This window comes from Bubalus kerabau, chromosome 9, assembly GCF_029407905.1.
Source record: "Bubalus kerabau isolate K-KA32 ecotype Philippines breed swamp buffalo chromosome 9, PCC_UOA_SB_1v2, whole genome shotgun sequence".
Classification (NCBI taxonomy): Eukaryota; Metazoa; Chordata; class Mammalia; order Artiodactyla; family Bovidae; genus Bubalus; species Bubalus kerabau.
Window position 1 is genome coordinate 82,940,076 of NC_073632.1, and position 17,128 is coordinate 82,957,203.

General features: G+C 35.8%; 1 protein-coding gene across 2 annotated transcripts in view; it reads left to right on the forward strand.

Moving 5' to 3' along the window:
- The window catches only part of PEX7 (peroxisomal biogenesis factor 7), a 79,297-nt gene that overhangs the window by 49,023 nt on the left and 13,146 nt on the right, over nt 1-17,128 (forward strand). The window contains exons 9-10 of one of the 2 annotated variants that reach the window (XR_008698354.1): nt 9,653-9,752; nt 9,974-10,204. Coding sequence is in view for 1 of the 2 variants with exons in the window: in XM_055535731.1 (XP_055391706.1) it covers nt 9,653-9,752 (100 nt within the window). In the remaining variant the exon portion in view is untranslated. The remainder of the gene's footprint in view (nt 1-9,652; nt 9,753-9,973; nt 10,205-17,128) is intronic. The other variant, XM_055535731.1, reaches the window with a different exon arrangement.

Below are 17,128 nucleotides of genomic sequence, written 5' to 3' on the forward strand. Positions count from 1 at the left end.
AAGGTCCTACAGCGGTCATGACAGTCCTTACAGTTATGAATTGACTCCCCTTTTTCCAGAGTCAGAAGTGCTCCGATTTTTAGTGGGGTAGGGCCAAGAGTAGCTAAGTCTTTATATGCCAAAAATCCTTCCACATCAGTATCTGTTCTTACATTTTAAGTATTTTCACACAACACTACTTCTGTGAGGGTGTGCCCATTTATCCAGAAGACAGTTGACGCAGATGGAAAGACTGACTGATGTCACATAGGTGGCAAGTAATAGACCCAAACTTGAGCCTAGACCTTCTTTTCCAGTCTTTTTATATTACTTGATACCTGAAAATTTCTTGTAAGCCCAGGGTTCTTTTATTTCTGATCAAAATTGCTAAAAACTAGCAGAATCACAGAAACACTCAAATCCTGGTATCTGTGAAAGTCGCTCAGTTGTGTCCATCTCTTTGCAACCCCATGGACTAACTATATAGTCCATGGAATTCTCCAGGCCAGAATACTGGAGTGGGTAGCCTGTCCCTTCTTCAGTGGATCTTTCTGACCCAGGAATTGATCCAGGGTCTCCTACATTGCAGGCAGGTTCTTTACCAACTGAGCTATCAGGGAAGCCCTCATGATGTCTGTAGTTTATTTTTAGATAGTTCAGCAAAGATATTATTTTATATGCATATGTGTAGAGGGAGAAAAAGCAAATGTGGCAAAATCTTAAGAACTGGTGAATCTTGATGAAGAGTATATGGATGTTCAATATATATTATTTGACTTTTTCTGTGGGTTGGTAATTCAAAATAAAAACATTTGAGAGAAAAATAAGCAGTGTTTGATCATGTAAAATAAAATTCTGAAAATGTTTCTTATTATCAATACCTTCTAATAAATGTGATAATTATAATGTTTAATTGTAAAATAAAATAAATAGCTTTATTATGTTGCATAAGCATGAAAACGGCCTTTAGGTGAATTGTAGTAAATTTAAAAGCCTAACAAAGCAGCAGACACAGAAATACCTTTTATCTTTGTCACATTTACTCGCCGGGGATTTGCCTTTATACAGTAAGTGTCTTAACTTTGGTGTGCATGACAGGCTTTTTTTTTTTTGATCCTTATGATTATTAGCACAGAGATTTCCACGAGCAGATACTTCTCTTTCTTCCCCTTCCCCATAAAAAAAAGGTCAGCCAAAGCAAACAGATAGTATAGCTGAATATGTACTCTGTCTCACAAACCTTTCATTTCAACTTTACCCAGTCCCCCTTACTCACAAAAAAAAAAAAGGTCAGTCAAAGTAAATAGATGAGAAATGTGAGGAGCTGAACGTGAACGCCTGTGCAGCTTCACATGATCATTTTACTTCATCTTTTTCAGACAGTTGCTTTTAGTTTCTCTACATTTGATCCTCCAACCACAAGAAATTGTGTGGCTAACCATAGGATGCTAATTGTTAGTTTGTCGGAACAGATTCTTAAAATGATCAGAGTTGTTGAATGTTCCGTGCCTTTCAGAGATCTTAGGTATAAATATGTTTGTAACTCTCATCACTCATCACATTTTTTGCTTTGTAACAAAGGTTCACTAAACTTCATCCCTGGTATTAAGAAAGCATCTTAATGTAGTTTACTTTTTTAATAATGAGAATATATGCATTCACATGTTTCTTTAATTCTTGCAAGGATATTTTAGTACTGAATATATTTTGTGTTAGTAAAGCAAGTTGTCTGATTACAGGGTAGGACTCATCTCTTTCTTCATTTTGTCCCTGGCACCTGGGGCGTGGATATACTAACATAATTGTTTATGAATACAAGCGAATTTAAATTATATGAAAATTTATGATATCCTTTGGTCACTCTGACCTTAAGAGCCTGCAAGCAGTTGTATATAAATTAGGTTTTAACTTTGTGTTTTAAGTAGTAATTCATAAAACTGAATTTAAAGTAGAAAGTCATAATGTGATTAAAAAAATGATATTTATCAAAGAGAAAACTTGCTGTTGTGTTTAACATGTGTGTGTGCTTAGTCACTAATGACTTGATTGCAAAATTTCACTATTGAACAAATTTGGAGTCTTTTATTGGTATCCTGATTGTTAACTGAAGTTACAGAAATATATTTTTGTCTTTTTCTACAGTTAATTGTAATATGCACTTTACTGTTATTTCTCTTTAAACTGTATATACCTAATGGTTAAGATATTTGTAGGTATAAACCAGTAACTCTCGAGCTTGTTAGTATGTTCCCAAAGATTTTTTCCATTTGACTTGTTTAAATTAGAAAATTCTTAAGGTAATTATTGTCATACTGGAAAGATCTTTTGATGAAGTGAAGCATAAATTTGCTAGTTAAATGCTGGGTGAAAAAATGAAAATAATTTCCTATAAAATGAAACACCATATTAATTAGAAAAAAAAACTTGTAAGACTTCAGATTTTAAGTACCTTGATTCATAACTGCAGAATATTTTCCAGAATTATTTATTACTAACATTTTTCTGTAAGAATCACCAAATCCATGTCTAATTCATAACCTAATGCCAGTGCATGAAGAAATAGATCTAAAAGGAGTGAGGAATGTTAAGCCTTAGCTTAATGCAGTAAAAGTCACCGCTTTGAACTTTGAATTGTGCTGATTAGTTCCAACAGAAAATTTATGGATTTTTGTCAGTTAATTTGCATTATAATTTAAAAATTCTGTTGTGCAGTGTCAGGAAGGCAACTGACTAGAATTTGTTGTGTATGTTTATACAACATCTAATGTAGATGTTGCTTTGCCTCATCTTCCATAGTAGGAAGTCAAAAGATAAAAATCTAAAAATGAAAATAATCAGTGATTTCTGTGTATTATTTAGAAATATGGAATAAAATATCAGAGAAACAGCTAAAAGAATTTAAAGTGATTGCCTTTGAGGTGAAGGGTTGAAGAGGTGCATCAGGAAGCATCTGCTCTTTGTCATGAACTTTGCAGAAGTAATGGACTCTAATCTGTACAATTATCATTTTTAAGAAAAGGGTTATAGAGCAGAGAATCTCAGTGTTTTCTCCTGTTAGTTATTTGCATGCATAGTAAGTCTTTATTTTGAACAACGGGGTACTACCTGTCAGCTGTTAGAAGTTCACTCTGTTCCCTGAGAACTCGGGGATAAATAATTCACCCTTGAGGTCTGTCCTGTTACCCTAGTCTAGAATGTGCCAGCTCTAAATGTTCTAAAATTGAATTCTTAGAGATTTGACCTAATAGATTGAACTGTATAGAGAATGCAAAGAAATCGAGGAAGACAATACAGAGAATAAAAACCAATAATTATTCATCTGTTTTCATCTTAAAATTCAGTAGCGTCCCTTTTCTTTCTCCACTATTAGATCCTGTGTTTGTGTGTGTGTGCGCGCGTGCTTGCATGCGTGCGTGCATGCGTGCAAGTGTGAAACAATCTTGAGCTAGCTTCAATATAAAGGGAATATTTCTCAAAATAACAGTTCTCATGAGGTCGTGAGGCTCTCAATCTGTACTGTGCATTATAATCACCTGGAGAATGTTTGCACCTTCCAGTGCCTGAGCTGCACCTCAGATGAATTAAGTTTCTCAATTGATTCCAGTAGTCAGGGTTGAGAACCACTGCCCTATGGCCTCCCTTTCCGCCTAAGATCGCTGCTGTTTCTAATGGGAATTTGTCACATTGGTATCTTGAAATAAGTTAAGCTTAAGAAGTACTGCTTTGGATGGTGATTCCCAAACCTAGTTGGTTGAGCAACATTATTTCCTGGGGAAAGCTTTCTGGGTTCGTTTCTGATCTACTCAGAATTTTCAGGAAAAAATTCCTCAGCAAAGCTGGGAAGTGTGTATTTTTTGAATGTCTTGTATAAGGAGCTTTTGGTCCATCATTTGGGAACCAGGTCTAAAGGTGATTTAAATGTTACATTATTTGTGAGATTGGCCCTTGTTATTTCTCTATCTTGTGCTTTATATCCTCACTTAATTTTTTTATTCATCCATTCATGAAACATTCTTCTGGTGTCCCTGTGTCAGACAGACATTTTTATACATGCGAGAGATACAAATAGAATACTGTTCCTGAATTCAAGGAGGCTACTAGAGGAAAATGTGCTGTGCTTAGTCACATCTGACTCTTTGTGACTCCATGGACTGTAGCCTGCCAGGCTCTTTTGTCCACGGGGATTCTCCAGACAAGAATACCGGAGTGGGTTGCCATGCCCTCGTCCAGGGGATCTTCTCAACCCAGGGATCGAACCCTGGTCTCCCACATTACAGGCAGATTCTTGACCATCTGAGCTACCAGGGAAGCCCAAGAACACTGGAGTTAGCCTGTCCCTTCTGCAGGGTATCTTCCCGACCCAGGAATTGAACTGGGGTCTCCTGCATTGCAGATGGGTTCTTTACCAGCTGAGGTGCCGGGGAAGCCCCACTAAAGGACAATAGATCTGTAAATAAATGTATAGTGGAAGCATTGTAAGTATTATGCTGGAAGCCAGAAACGTGGGAGTCAGTCTTGATTTCTTCTGTCCTATTAATTCTGCCTAGATTTATTTTCATCCTACCAGCCTTTCTTCATCATCACTTGTAGCACCTTAAATCCAAGCTGCTTTTTCTGCTTTCCACCTGGCTATCTCCTCAACCTTCAGATTTCAGCTCAGGGTCACTTTACTCATAAGTTCATTCTTACATCCTTCTTCATTGTCTTTTGGGGGTACTTGTTAATTGCAACTACATTTGTGTTATTGTCTTTTTTTTTTTAAATGTCAGTCTATCCCACTGGACAATGAGCTGCAGGAAGTCTGAGGTCAGCTCTCTTGCTTCTCGTGCTTGTACCTGGCATATTCCAGGACTTACAAATTGTTGAATAAATAAGTAATTAAATAATGAGAAAAGAAGATGTTGTGACATTTTTGCTCATCACTCTAGAGTCTTCTAGACCCAAACAGTGCAAACAGAGGGACTTATAATGGTGCAGTTTGCTTAAAATTTTAAAAACACGAGAAGACCATGAGTGGTCTTCTGATCCCTAAAAAATTAAATTATGAGCAGTTTGAAAACAAAGGCTTCATAATTAACTAATTACTAATTAATTAAAACTAATGTATATATAAGACATTGAAAAGTTGCCAAAACATTTCCCCATCTTTTTTTTTGAAGTTAGGAAAGACAAAGAGTTAATAACTCTAAAGTTGAAAACAGAAAAGGAAAATAAAGAACTTTGAAAAATATTTTAAACCTGCTGAGCTCACCTATAAGCTAAATTTCAAAAGCATTAGTATAGAGATTTCAAATTACATGTAAATAAAGTAAAAAGTAATTTTGACTTAATTTTTGAAATAATTTTGATGTTTTGTTTAGACACAGTACTACATGTTTGCTATGTTCATGAATTGTAGAGTCAGAGGTGAAAAGAAACTCAACCCAGACATTGTACTATGATGAATTTTTCTTTTTCCATCTCCAGTTTAAATGAAAAATGTTCTACAGTTCTGTAATATTTTTAATCGTTGGAGGCCTTTCCAGTATATTTACTTCCCATAAGTCAGTGATTTCATCAGCAAAGAGACAAAAAGGCACCAAGTAGTATATGTGCTAGACCAAAACAAACATTTCACTTAAAATAATATGTCTTACTTGACCACTTAATGATATATGTGGCCTGACTTTTCCCAATTAAAAGGAGCCAATTTTACTGGCATGATAAGCATATGAAAGTCCTGAGATATATAGAACTTCTGGAGCCCTAGAGTCCAGAGGAAGACTGCAGGAAGAGCACTTGCCCACTCCCTCCATCAATTGCAAGAAAACCTGGAGAAAAGCTCACCTCCTCCTTAGAGTTCACCACTTCCTGTTGCAACATGAATGGAGACAGAAGAATTCTGGCAGTGTACGCCTATCAAACTGTTAACAGTGGTTGCCATTGGAGGGTGGGAATAAAGAAAAATACATTTCTTTCTGTTATTTATTGAAAGAGCCATTTGCGATTAAGAAACAAATTATAGTGTTTAGTCACATTGTTCCACTTTTGGTTTTCTCAACTGATTTAGCTTATGCAGTTTACTGTATTCAACTTGATGTTTTTGTTAAGACATTTTAATTAGGTGAAAATTATTAATATTAATTAATCTGAAGCTTGGTTCTCCCTATTTAGCAGATCCTGTCAAGGCAAAAACTGGCTTCATTGTTCCACATCCATTTCTGGGTTTCAGTGTTGACATGGTTTTTACCTGAGTGTTCCTTGCTGATACTTTTATGGAGTTTTTCTGGTGTTTGTTTGTTTTTCTGTATTATGTAGGATTTGGGTTTTTTTTTCAGTAGGAGTATTGGTCTAGGCACCTAGTCAGCCATTCTGCTAGGAATGAATGTCTCATTGTTTTTGCACCATAATATACACTTTATATGTTACATAATTTCATAATTACATTGGAGCTGTGAAATGGTGTAATAGTCAATAATGCTATTATGACATTCACTAGACTAGCCCACCTTTCACCAAATAATAACCTTAGAGTGTTAGCATGCATTTGTTTCATGAGGGTTTTGCAAAATGCACAGTAATACTTGATAGTTTCTCCTATGATAAAATTAGGATGGTATGAATCTGTGGTGTGGAACTGGGTGGGGCCATGACCGCCCATTAAACTGTGTATTAGAGCAAATTCAAACTGACTTTTTGAGTAGAATTTCAGCCCTCCTGCATGTGTGACTTTCTCTGTCACACTTGTTCAAGCTAAAGTTGGATGGTTTCACACACGTGCTCTTATTAGTAACCAAATTTTCTTAAAGCCACCTGTCTTGTCTTCAGTGCTGCCTTATCCTTTAACTGCCTTAAAATAACAAAAGAACAGTAAAAACTGTTTTCCAGAAACTTGTCAGGAGAGTATAAACAAATCCACGTTCAGTTCAGTCGCTCAGTCATGTCTGACTTTTTGTGACCCCATGAACCGCAGCACGCCAGGCCTCCCTGTCCATCACCAACTCCTGGAGTCTTACCCAAACCCATGTCCATTGAGTCAGTGATGCCATCCAACCATCTCATCCTCTGTCGTCCCCTTCTCCTCTTGCCCTCAATCTTTCCCAGGGTCTTTTCTAATGAGTCAGCTCTTCACATCAGGTGGCTAAAGTACTGGAGTTTCAGCTTCAACGTCAGTCCTTCCAATGAACACCCAGGACTGATCTCCTTTAGGATGGACTGGTTGGATCTCCTTGCAGTCCTAGGGACTCTCAAGAGTCTTCTCCAAAACCACAATTCAAAAGCATTAATTCTTTGGCGCTCGGCTTTCTTTACAGTCCAACTCTCACGTCCATACATGACTACTGGAAAAGCCATAGCCTTGACTAGACAGATCTTTGTTGACAAAGTAATGTCTCTGCTTCTTAATATGCTATCTAGGTTGGTCGTAACTTTTCTTCCAAGGAGTAAGTGTCTTTTAATTTCATGGCTGCAGTCACCATCTGCAGTGATTTTGGAGCCCAGAAAAATAAAGTCAACCACTGTTTCCCCATCTGTTTCCCATGAAGTGATGGGACCAGAAGCCATGATATTAGTTTTCTGAATGTTGAGCTTTAAGCCAACTTTTTCACTCTCTTCTTTTACTTTTGTCAAGAGGCTCTTTATTTCTTCTTCACTTTCTGCCATAAGGGTGGTGTCATCTGCATATCTGAGGTTGTTATTTCTCCCGGCAATCTTGATTCCAGCTTGTGCTTCCTCCAGCCCAGCGTTTCTCATGATGTACTCTGCATATAAGTTAAATAAGCAGGGTGACAATATGCAGCCTTGACGTACTCCTTTTCCTATTATCTTTAAAAAAATTCTAAAACCATTTTTATGGTTTGTATTTAATTCATTCTATTGAAAATAAATATAAATCTCAAATGAAGTCAGAGAGCTGATACCTGGATTAAATGACCTTCCTGTAGAAGGATTCTGCTAAACCACTGTTTGGTATGATGCTGTTGACTCATGAGGAATAGCCCATGAAACATCTCTGTGTTTCCTTAAGGAATGTTGAGGATGCTCTTCATTACCCAAGTATAGGATTCGGTAATGTGAATTCCCAAGGATGAATTTCCTTCTGAAATTTCCAAGAGCAATTTGGATGTAGACACTATGAATTCAGGGCCTGGTCATGTCTCCTATTCTGCTTTGACTGCTGAAAGGCGTAGCATCTCAAGGTCCTTCCTGTTAAGTATATACAACTTCATGAATATATATTTTTGTTTACCAGTCTCATTACAGGTTTGAATTGACTTTCCTACCCTTACTTTTCCTTTAACTTATACATTTTTTGCCATATTAAATGCATATTTTAAAAACCATTTTAATATTTTTTGGAACAAAGTGTGTATGTACAAAATCATTTGATTATTGACTCAAATAATGCAAATCAGTGAATAACCATGTTTCATGAATGAAATTATACAATTATATATTTACTTTTGCTTATAAACATTATCAAGATCTGGAAAATTAGATTTCAGTACAATTCTGTCTCTAGATCCAAATGAACAAATACGCAAAAACATCGGAGACTGCTATTATAATTTCTGAGGAAGACCACAGCCTGTACCCTCATTTGTTTAGACAAGATATTTTTCAAAAGTAAAATGACTCTCCTTAAATATTGTGTAGATTTCAGTGATCTGATAAATGGGCTGTTTATTCATTGTCTCTGTGGTACCCCACAGTGGATTATCCATAGCAACAGTCCTTTTCAAACTTAATAAGACCAACTCTGTATTTATTAGGGAAATAATACCACCGGGTTAAACAAACTGACTGTTGGTTCTGTGTATTTACCCTCTTTCAAAGAGATCTGCTAAACCTTTAGTGTGCCCCATGTTGTAGATGATTAGGCAAGCTGAATTGGTATGACTCTGTGATTCTGAATATGCCCTTTTTGTGGTGTGTGTAGAGTCAAATAATGAAGATGATGAGCAAATAAAGCTTCAGACATAAAGTACTATTTTGTGCATTGAGAACAGGACAAAATTCTTCTCTGTATAGTAGAAATCAGAGATATATTATGATAAATATTACCACTTCCAGTCTATAGAGGATAAATAGAATATTTAATTTTGGCCGAGGAAAACATATTTCAGTTTTTCTTGCCTCTAGAAATTACATTGATGTGGAATCTGTAAGAAAGGCCCTGCCTCAGAAAAAAGATAATTTCAGAAAGAGAACAGATTCTTTTTAAAGACTTTGAATTGCTGTTGAAATGTAAATTAAACCTACAATCTGTTCATGTCACTTGTTGAGAAATGAAGTAGTATTTAAAAACACAAAATGTTAAGAGTTCATGTAATCCAATATCCTTATTTTACAGCCATGAATGCTTTTAGAATTGCTAAAAAAGCCTAGTGTCTCTCATATCAAATGTCCTTGGACAATTTTACTTCTGGCCTATAAAGTACACTAATGGGAATACAATAAACTTCTACAGAAGTGCATTGATTAATAATTCCATTTGGGTTTTGTCTTTTTATATACACTAGAAAACACATTTTTTTCTTTATTAGATTTTTATGTAGATTAGTAGTGGGGCTCTGCATTTATGTTTGGTTGAGCCTGTTTTGATAAAATCTTTGCTATGTTTAATATCTGTTTTTTCGTAAAGTTTTTTTGTAGTTTTAATATTTAAATTATTTATTTTTCTTTATATTCACAGATTCTGGAACTTTTCAAAGCCTGACCCTCTTCTTGAAACAGTGGAACATCATACAGAATTTACTTGTGGTTTAGATTTAAGTCTTCAGAGTCCTACTCAGGTAATGGATCCATCTCCTCATATTTTTTCCTACCCATACAGTTTACAAATAGCTCTATGTGTGGCATGCATTGCTTTTATGAACAAAATTCTTGCCTTTAGGGCAAGGTAAAGTACATTTACTTAAGAAACCTGACCTTTTTCGCTGTGTAAACTTGAGCATTTGAAATACTAGGGAAGAAGAGGTATCCAGAAACTTGACATACTTTTCTCCTCTCGAAGGGTTAACTTTGCTGAGAGGAAAAGGAAACCTCCCCCAGATTATTGTGCCTAACTTGTAGACTCTGCCAATGGAAAGGGTAACAGGAGAAGAATGGAGTGCGGAAGGATTGGCCCCAGAGGCGGATGGAAGTCAAGCCTGTGTGGTCCTGGATTCAGCTGCCCGCTGAGCAGTCGAGATTAAGGGCCTGCCATTTCCCTCTCAGGACTGTGTCCCTCACCTCCTCCTGCCAGGTCAGAATAGAGGCTCCACATGGGGAACAAAGTAGAGGAGAGTGGCTACTGTTTTAGTTACCAAACTTCATATTTTCCCCTTTTTGTTTTCTTGAGGACTTTTTAAAATATTCTTCAGGTTTTTAATAAAGCAGTTTCAGTTTTGGAAATTGTAAACTCAGATCAGAAACACTTGATTACGTTGAGTGATAAGATACTTTAATAATGCAGGCTATGTGAAAATACCATCCTGTTACTGAAACAAAATATGTGGAAATTCTATACTGTATGACTAAGAAGTTATGCATTTATGAGAACTTTTAGAAGTTAAACACAGAGCAAATTCTGTTTCTCATTACGGTGTGCTTAAATTTAAATGAATACACGGGTTTCTTTTTATTTTAGAAGTTCAAGACATAATTCTGAGTTTAAAATATTCTCAATGTACGTTAAAATATTCTCATTAGCATTAGAATAGCTTTGAAAATGACTTAGTTGAAATAGTGATGAGTGAAATGGTATGATCCTTAACGTAAATACAATGTGGTTTAAGTATACTGGTTCCTTTTCTGAGAAAAACATTTATCATAGAAGCTGTTTTTAATAAAATAATCATACCTGTTTGCTATCCCAGTTTATAAAAATGTTGTAATGTGCCTATTGAAGCATGACAATACCCAAAAAAGGACCCTAAATTAGATATTTTCCTTCTCGTATATTTCTGTTGACCCATCTCTACAATCCCCAGCCTGTGGCCTGAGGCAGTACATGTGCATCCATGATGCATGGCAACTCCTCAGCCAGATCTTGGAGAGTGCCAAATGTCAAATTGGTGTTTTCACTTTCGTCAGATAAATACCGAGAAGTGTAATTCCTGCATCATATAGTAGTTCTATTTTTAATTTTTTGAGGAATCTTCATTTTTTTTCCCCATTGTGGCTGTACCAATTTGCATTCCCACCAACAGTATATAGAGGTTCACTTTTCTCCACATCCTTGCCAACACTATTTCTTGTCTTTTTGTTAAGAGCCGTTCTCATAGGTGTGAGGTGATACCTTACTGTGGTTTTGATTTGCATTTCCCTGATAGATAGTGACGTTGAGCACCATTTCATGTATTATACCTGTTGGCCATCTGTATGGCTTCTTTGGAAAATGTCTATTCACTTCTCCTGCCCATTTTTTAATCAGATTATTTGTTTTTGGTGCTAAGTTATACAAGTTCTTTACATATTTTGAGTAGTAACCTCTTATCAGATATATGGCTTGCAAACATAGTCTCCCACTCAGTAGGTTATCTTCTTTTTTGATGATTTCCTTCATTGGGCAAAATCTTTAGTCTGATGTAGTCCCACTTGATTTTTTTTTTTTTTTCCGCTTTTATTGCCTTTGCTTTTGGAGTTAGAGCCAAAAAATTATTACTAGGACCAGTGTCAAGGAGCTTACTGCCTATGTTTTCTTCTAGGAGTTTTATAGTTTCAGGTCTTACATTCAAATCTTTAATCCATTTTCATTTTTGTTTATGGTGTAAGATAGTGGTCCGGTTTCATTCTTACTGCACATGGCTGTCCAGGGATTTGTGTTTTTAAAGACCTGTGGTGGATTCATTTTGATATTTGGCAAAACTAATACAATTATGTAAAGTAAAAAAAATAAAAAATAAAAAAATAAAGATCGTTCTGGCTATTGTGGGAGAACAAACCATAGGTATGACTAGAGATGTAAAGATGGAAAGATTCAGAATAAATTGCTAGATGTTTCATATGATTTAACATTTTCAGTGATTAGTTTATACTTTTCTTCTCCCTGTAAATTTATCTTTTTCCCTTTATTTATATTCTGTCTTGGACTTTAAACTTTACTTTCAAACTAAGTTTTTTTAAAACCAACATTTTTTTTAAAAAGAGCATATCTAAAATCATCACATTTTAATGCAGGCATTTGTTTTATTTATATTATTAATGTATAGTTTTACCAAATAACGTTAAACTCCTTTCTAGGGGAAATAAGCATCAAGTTCTTAGTTCACCTCCCTGTCTTTCTCTCACTTATCTTATCTCAGTTATCTTTTGCTATATAACAAACTTCCTTACAACCTAGTAGTTTAAACAACAATTTTCTTTGCTTACAATTAATTCTGTGATCTCACCTGGGGTCACTTACGTGACTCCAGTCATCTAGTGATTTAACCAGGGCTGTGTGATCTGAGATGGCGTCACACAAATACATAGAGTAAGCACTGGTTTTCTTCTGAGCCAGGTGCCTCCAGATGAGCCCAGGCTTCTTTACCTAGCAGTTGTAGATTTCCTGGAGCAAGGTGTCTTCAGGACTAGACTTCAAAGTCACACAGCATTCCTTCTGTTGCAAAGCAAGTTACAAGGCCAGGTCAGATTCAGAGTGACAGAGAGACTCCACCTCTTGTTGGAAGTAGGTGCAAAGAATTGGTAACCATTTTAAATCTACCACATTAACCTTTTGTTGGTAGTTTAAGTTATTTTTAACATATATTTATCCTTTATTCTCATATATATGTATTCAAGATTACTGATTGCATGTTAATTTAATTTCACTCTTTGTTCATAGTTTATTCTCTTAAAAAGTAGTTTTCTCTCATCTCTTAGAGAGTACCTTTCAATCTTCTTTCAAAAACCTGTCATCTCTTATGTTGATTCTAACAGTTACGAGACTTTGCTGACGTACTTTTGGGCTTCCGTGCTTTAATATATTCCCTGTCTTAAAAGAGATTTTTCTTGTATTTATAATTTTCTTTTAAGCGTCTCCCTTCTTAAGAGATCTGAAAAATGAGATCCAAAGACATTCTTGTATTATAACCTCCTTTCTTTCTGACTGAGTGTAAGGTCTTGTCTTTAAAAGTTTAAAACTTGACAAATAAGTGTCTGGGGTCATTCTTTAAGGATAATTGCTAAGAAATACTCCATGCCCTCTTGTTAACCAGGCTGAACTCATCTTTCACTTCAGAACACTTTTCTTTGAATTTTTTTCCCTCTGATCTTGATTTGTATAGTCCTGGCATTTTCTCTTTTCTCTCTTACCCTTATTATTTCTAAATTGGAAGCCTTTTTTCTGTTTTTAGGCTAATGATTCTAGACCTGTAATATATGTCCATTGGTATAATAGGAATTTTCTGTATTAACGTATTTTTAGAATCCCTGACTTTGTCTCTTCAGTATCAATTCTGCTCATTGATATTTAGTTTAGTATTTATAAGCTGGGTATGGGTTTATGTGTCATTATGCATTTGGAGGATAGTTATTTCTCTTTTAAAAAGCAGACATTTCTAGTTCATTGCAAGATACCTCATCTGTGTGTTTAATAAATATATAGTTTTTCCTTTGATGAAATTGAGAAGTTATATTTAGAAGAAAGGATAAAGATTATCCATGGTTTTGCCACTCTAGAAAGAATCTGTATTATACCGTATTAACTTGTTTCTTTTCAGCCTTTTTCCAGGAATTTTTATTTGAAGTGTAATATGTACATTGGAAAACACACGTATTTTAAGTATGTAATTCAGTAAGTTACCAAGAAGTAACTACACTTGTGTAACAACCAGTTAGGTTAAGTATGGAACACACTACCAGCATCTCAAAAAGCCTAGTCATGCTTCCTTCCAAATCTCACCCCCTCTCTCCTTCCCAAAGGTAAATACTCTTCTGGTCATTTTGTGTACCTGTTTTTCATTGTTGTGATTTTATCACATGTATGCATTTATCTTCTGGGACTCCAAAATATCAGTCCTTGGTAATCATAATCTTTAATGAGTGAATTTTCTAGTCTATCCATGAACATGTAGGTACTATAAAGTGTGAAAGTGAAAGTGTTAGTTGCTCAGAAGTGTCCAGCTCTTTGCGACCCCAGGGACTGTAGCCCACCAGGCTCTGTCCATGGGATTGCAGGCAGATTCTTTACCGTCTGAACCACCAGGGAAACAAGATTTTTCCCTAAAATAAAGCAGAAGAAATTTTGTGTATTTTCATTTGGTGTCAGTGAAAGATGGTTAGATTTGGTTCTCTGTGTGTAAGTATATATATATGTATAAGATAGATATACATATAATCATTATGCTGTATACCTGCAACTGATGTTAACATGTCAGTTCTATCTCAGTTAAAATAAAATAATAAAAAACCAACAAATATTAGGCTATCATTAAGACATACAGCTCATGTTTTGATTGAGAGCCCTAGTCCTGCAATCATAGATACCAAGTTTAAAGGTTGACAGTAGATAAAATATTTTAAAATTTTCAGTATGAGATTGGAAAATCAGATTTTAGAAGACAACTAGCATTGTCGGTATATGGGATATACATGTCCTGTTCAGCTTTAGTCTGAGGTGGTATTTTGTGCTTCTGTCATAGACCGGCTTTAGAGTTGAAAAGAACAGGTGCCAGAAGCGCCCAGTGTTCTCAGGCATTAGGCTCTGTTGTTGCCTCTTCGAGGCTTTCATAATTGTGTAACATTTAACTTAAAATTATACAAGCACTTACAACAAGTGCTTGTTTTCCCCCAGCCACAAAGCCTTCCCCTGGCCCAGCTCTGCAGAATCTTGCTGTAATCCTGTTTCTCTTGCCCCTGCACTCCATGAACAGCCCTTGCAATGAGAGGTTCTGAAATTGTTGCCACCTTAGCCTCTGCTGTTTCTGGGTTCCCTTCCTGAATCAGTCGTTCACTCTCTCTCATTTTTCTTTCTCTAGACTATGGTGCATTGCTTCTTAAAAAACAAGAAAAATGCTGACAACACCCAGCAAATTACTTTTTCAAAAAAAAAACTTCGTTTAGGCTCTTGGTCCTACTCAACTTGCCTCTGAAGTCTTTTTGATTTTCCAGCCCATTCTCCACAATATCTTCCCTCAGCCTTCTGAGACATCATTAACACTCTGAACATTTGTCCTTACCTCCTACCTTATTGTATAAATAGACAAGAATGAATGTCTTCTTTCAGTTCTATGACCTCAAAATATTTATGTTCAGCTCTGTTTTTTTCCCGTTTCCATTAGGTTCCTAATTTTCTCACTGGCTTTTTCATTCAGATCTTTGCTTCCTCAATAATCCACTGTGGGATTTTGTTTTTGTTGTAGATTTCCAGTCAGTTCTTTTCTCTATTTTCAAAACTCACTTGACCCCACTGTCTTACCTCCCTACCAGTAAATTTAGTTTCTCTTCTATTATTAGACATCAAGAATTAGTAGCTTAACTGTTGCTTTTACTTCTCAAAGTCAACATTCTCTTTTTAGCCCCTGTACCTGTCTGCCTTTCATCATTCAATTGAAGTTAAGCCCCAAAAGGTCACCAGTAAAAGCTTCTGAAAACCAAGTTAGCCTTTTCTCGGACTTTTCTTTTTTTAGCTATATAATTTTTATAAAAGAAAAATCTTCCCCTCCTGTTGCTTTAATGTAAACCATGCTAACCAGTTGTTCCTTACTTCTTTGCTAAATATCTCCATCTCCTATGCCAGTTTCTTCCTTACCATCCTTCCAAAAGCAGATGTTCTCCAATATACAAGTGTTAGTCCTCTTACTTTCACACACCTTCTTCTTTAAGCTGGCCTTTAATTATATGTCAGTGATGCTTGACCTATTTATCCAATTGCTTTTTCTGTGTGATCTCAACAGATGTTTCATTACTTTTCTTTCAATATTCCTAATGTTGCATTGGCTGGATGGCATCGCCGACTCGATGGACATGAGTCTGAGTGAACTCCGGGAGTTGGAGATGGACGGGGAGGTCTGGCGTGCTGTAGTTCATGGGGTCGCAAAGAGTCGGACACTACTGAGTGACTGAACTGAACTGAATGTTGCACCTTGGAGCCAGACTCAAGACCTGGGAAACCATCCTAGTTTTCTTGTTTCTCTTTGCACCCCTAAAATTCAGTGGGCATCAAGCTTATGGATTTTTCCTTAGCAATATTTCTGAAATGTGGGCCATACTCTTCTAGCTCTGCTGCCTTTGATAAACATTTATTAGTATCTCTGCCATGGATGACTGCAATCATCTCCTAACCGGTCTCTAAGCTCTTTCCATCATTCTATTGATTTCTCAGTGCTGCTTATTGGCAGAGCTCTGCATTATGCACAGCTGATTTTTTCTTAATCCTTGACCTTAAGTATATCAGTGGCCCCACTGAAGGCAAGAACAAGATGAGATTTGCCACCATAATAGTTAATCACCATGGTTCTAAAATTGTCACCAGTTAGTAATAGGAGAAAACAAAATGGAATATAAAAGGTAGAAAAATTTTAAAAGGTAGAAAATTTTATCTTTGTACTTCATACAATTGTCAAGTGTTATAATCTAAGAACCTCAATTTTAAACCCATTAAAAATAATGAGTTCAATAAAAAGCAATAAAATATATAAAAAATGAATGCCATGTGGATATGCATAATCATCAGTTAAAGAGTAAAATAGGAAAACTACTTTTACATGGCAACAACTGTGTATGTGGTATGTATGATACATAGAAAAATAAAAGTTTTTAAATGTGCAGGACTCTAGATAAAGAAAATTATATACCTTTACTAAGGGACCTTAAAAAATGACTGGAATAAATGAACAGACACATCATGTTCTTGCAGCAGAATACTCTCTTTTTTTCTTTCGGCTATCTTTCTCATCTTATAAAAGATACTCCATTTGCCTCCTAATAGATCTTTCTCGTCTGAAACACATGGTCAGCCATTCCTGTGACTGCTCTTTAAGGACTCTGACCGTTAACTGTCTGCCATACTAGTTATGTACTAGTTTTAATTTACAAATCAACATAGTTAAATTGTCCTCTTCATCATGTCCTCTCAGAAACCTTTCAAGAGGCAGCCTATTACCTCCAGAATAGTCTGAACTGTTAATCTTACTTTCAAGATTCAATGTAATCTGTATTGCTATCTGATTTAACTTCTCACTATCCTATGTAATTTCCCTATTTT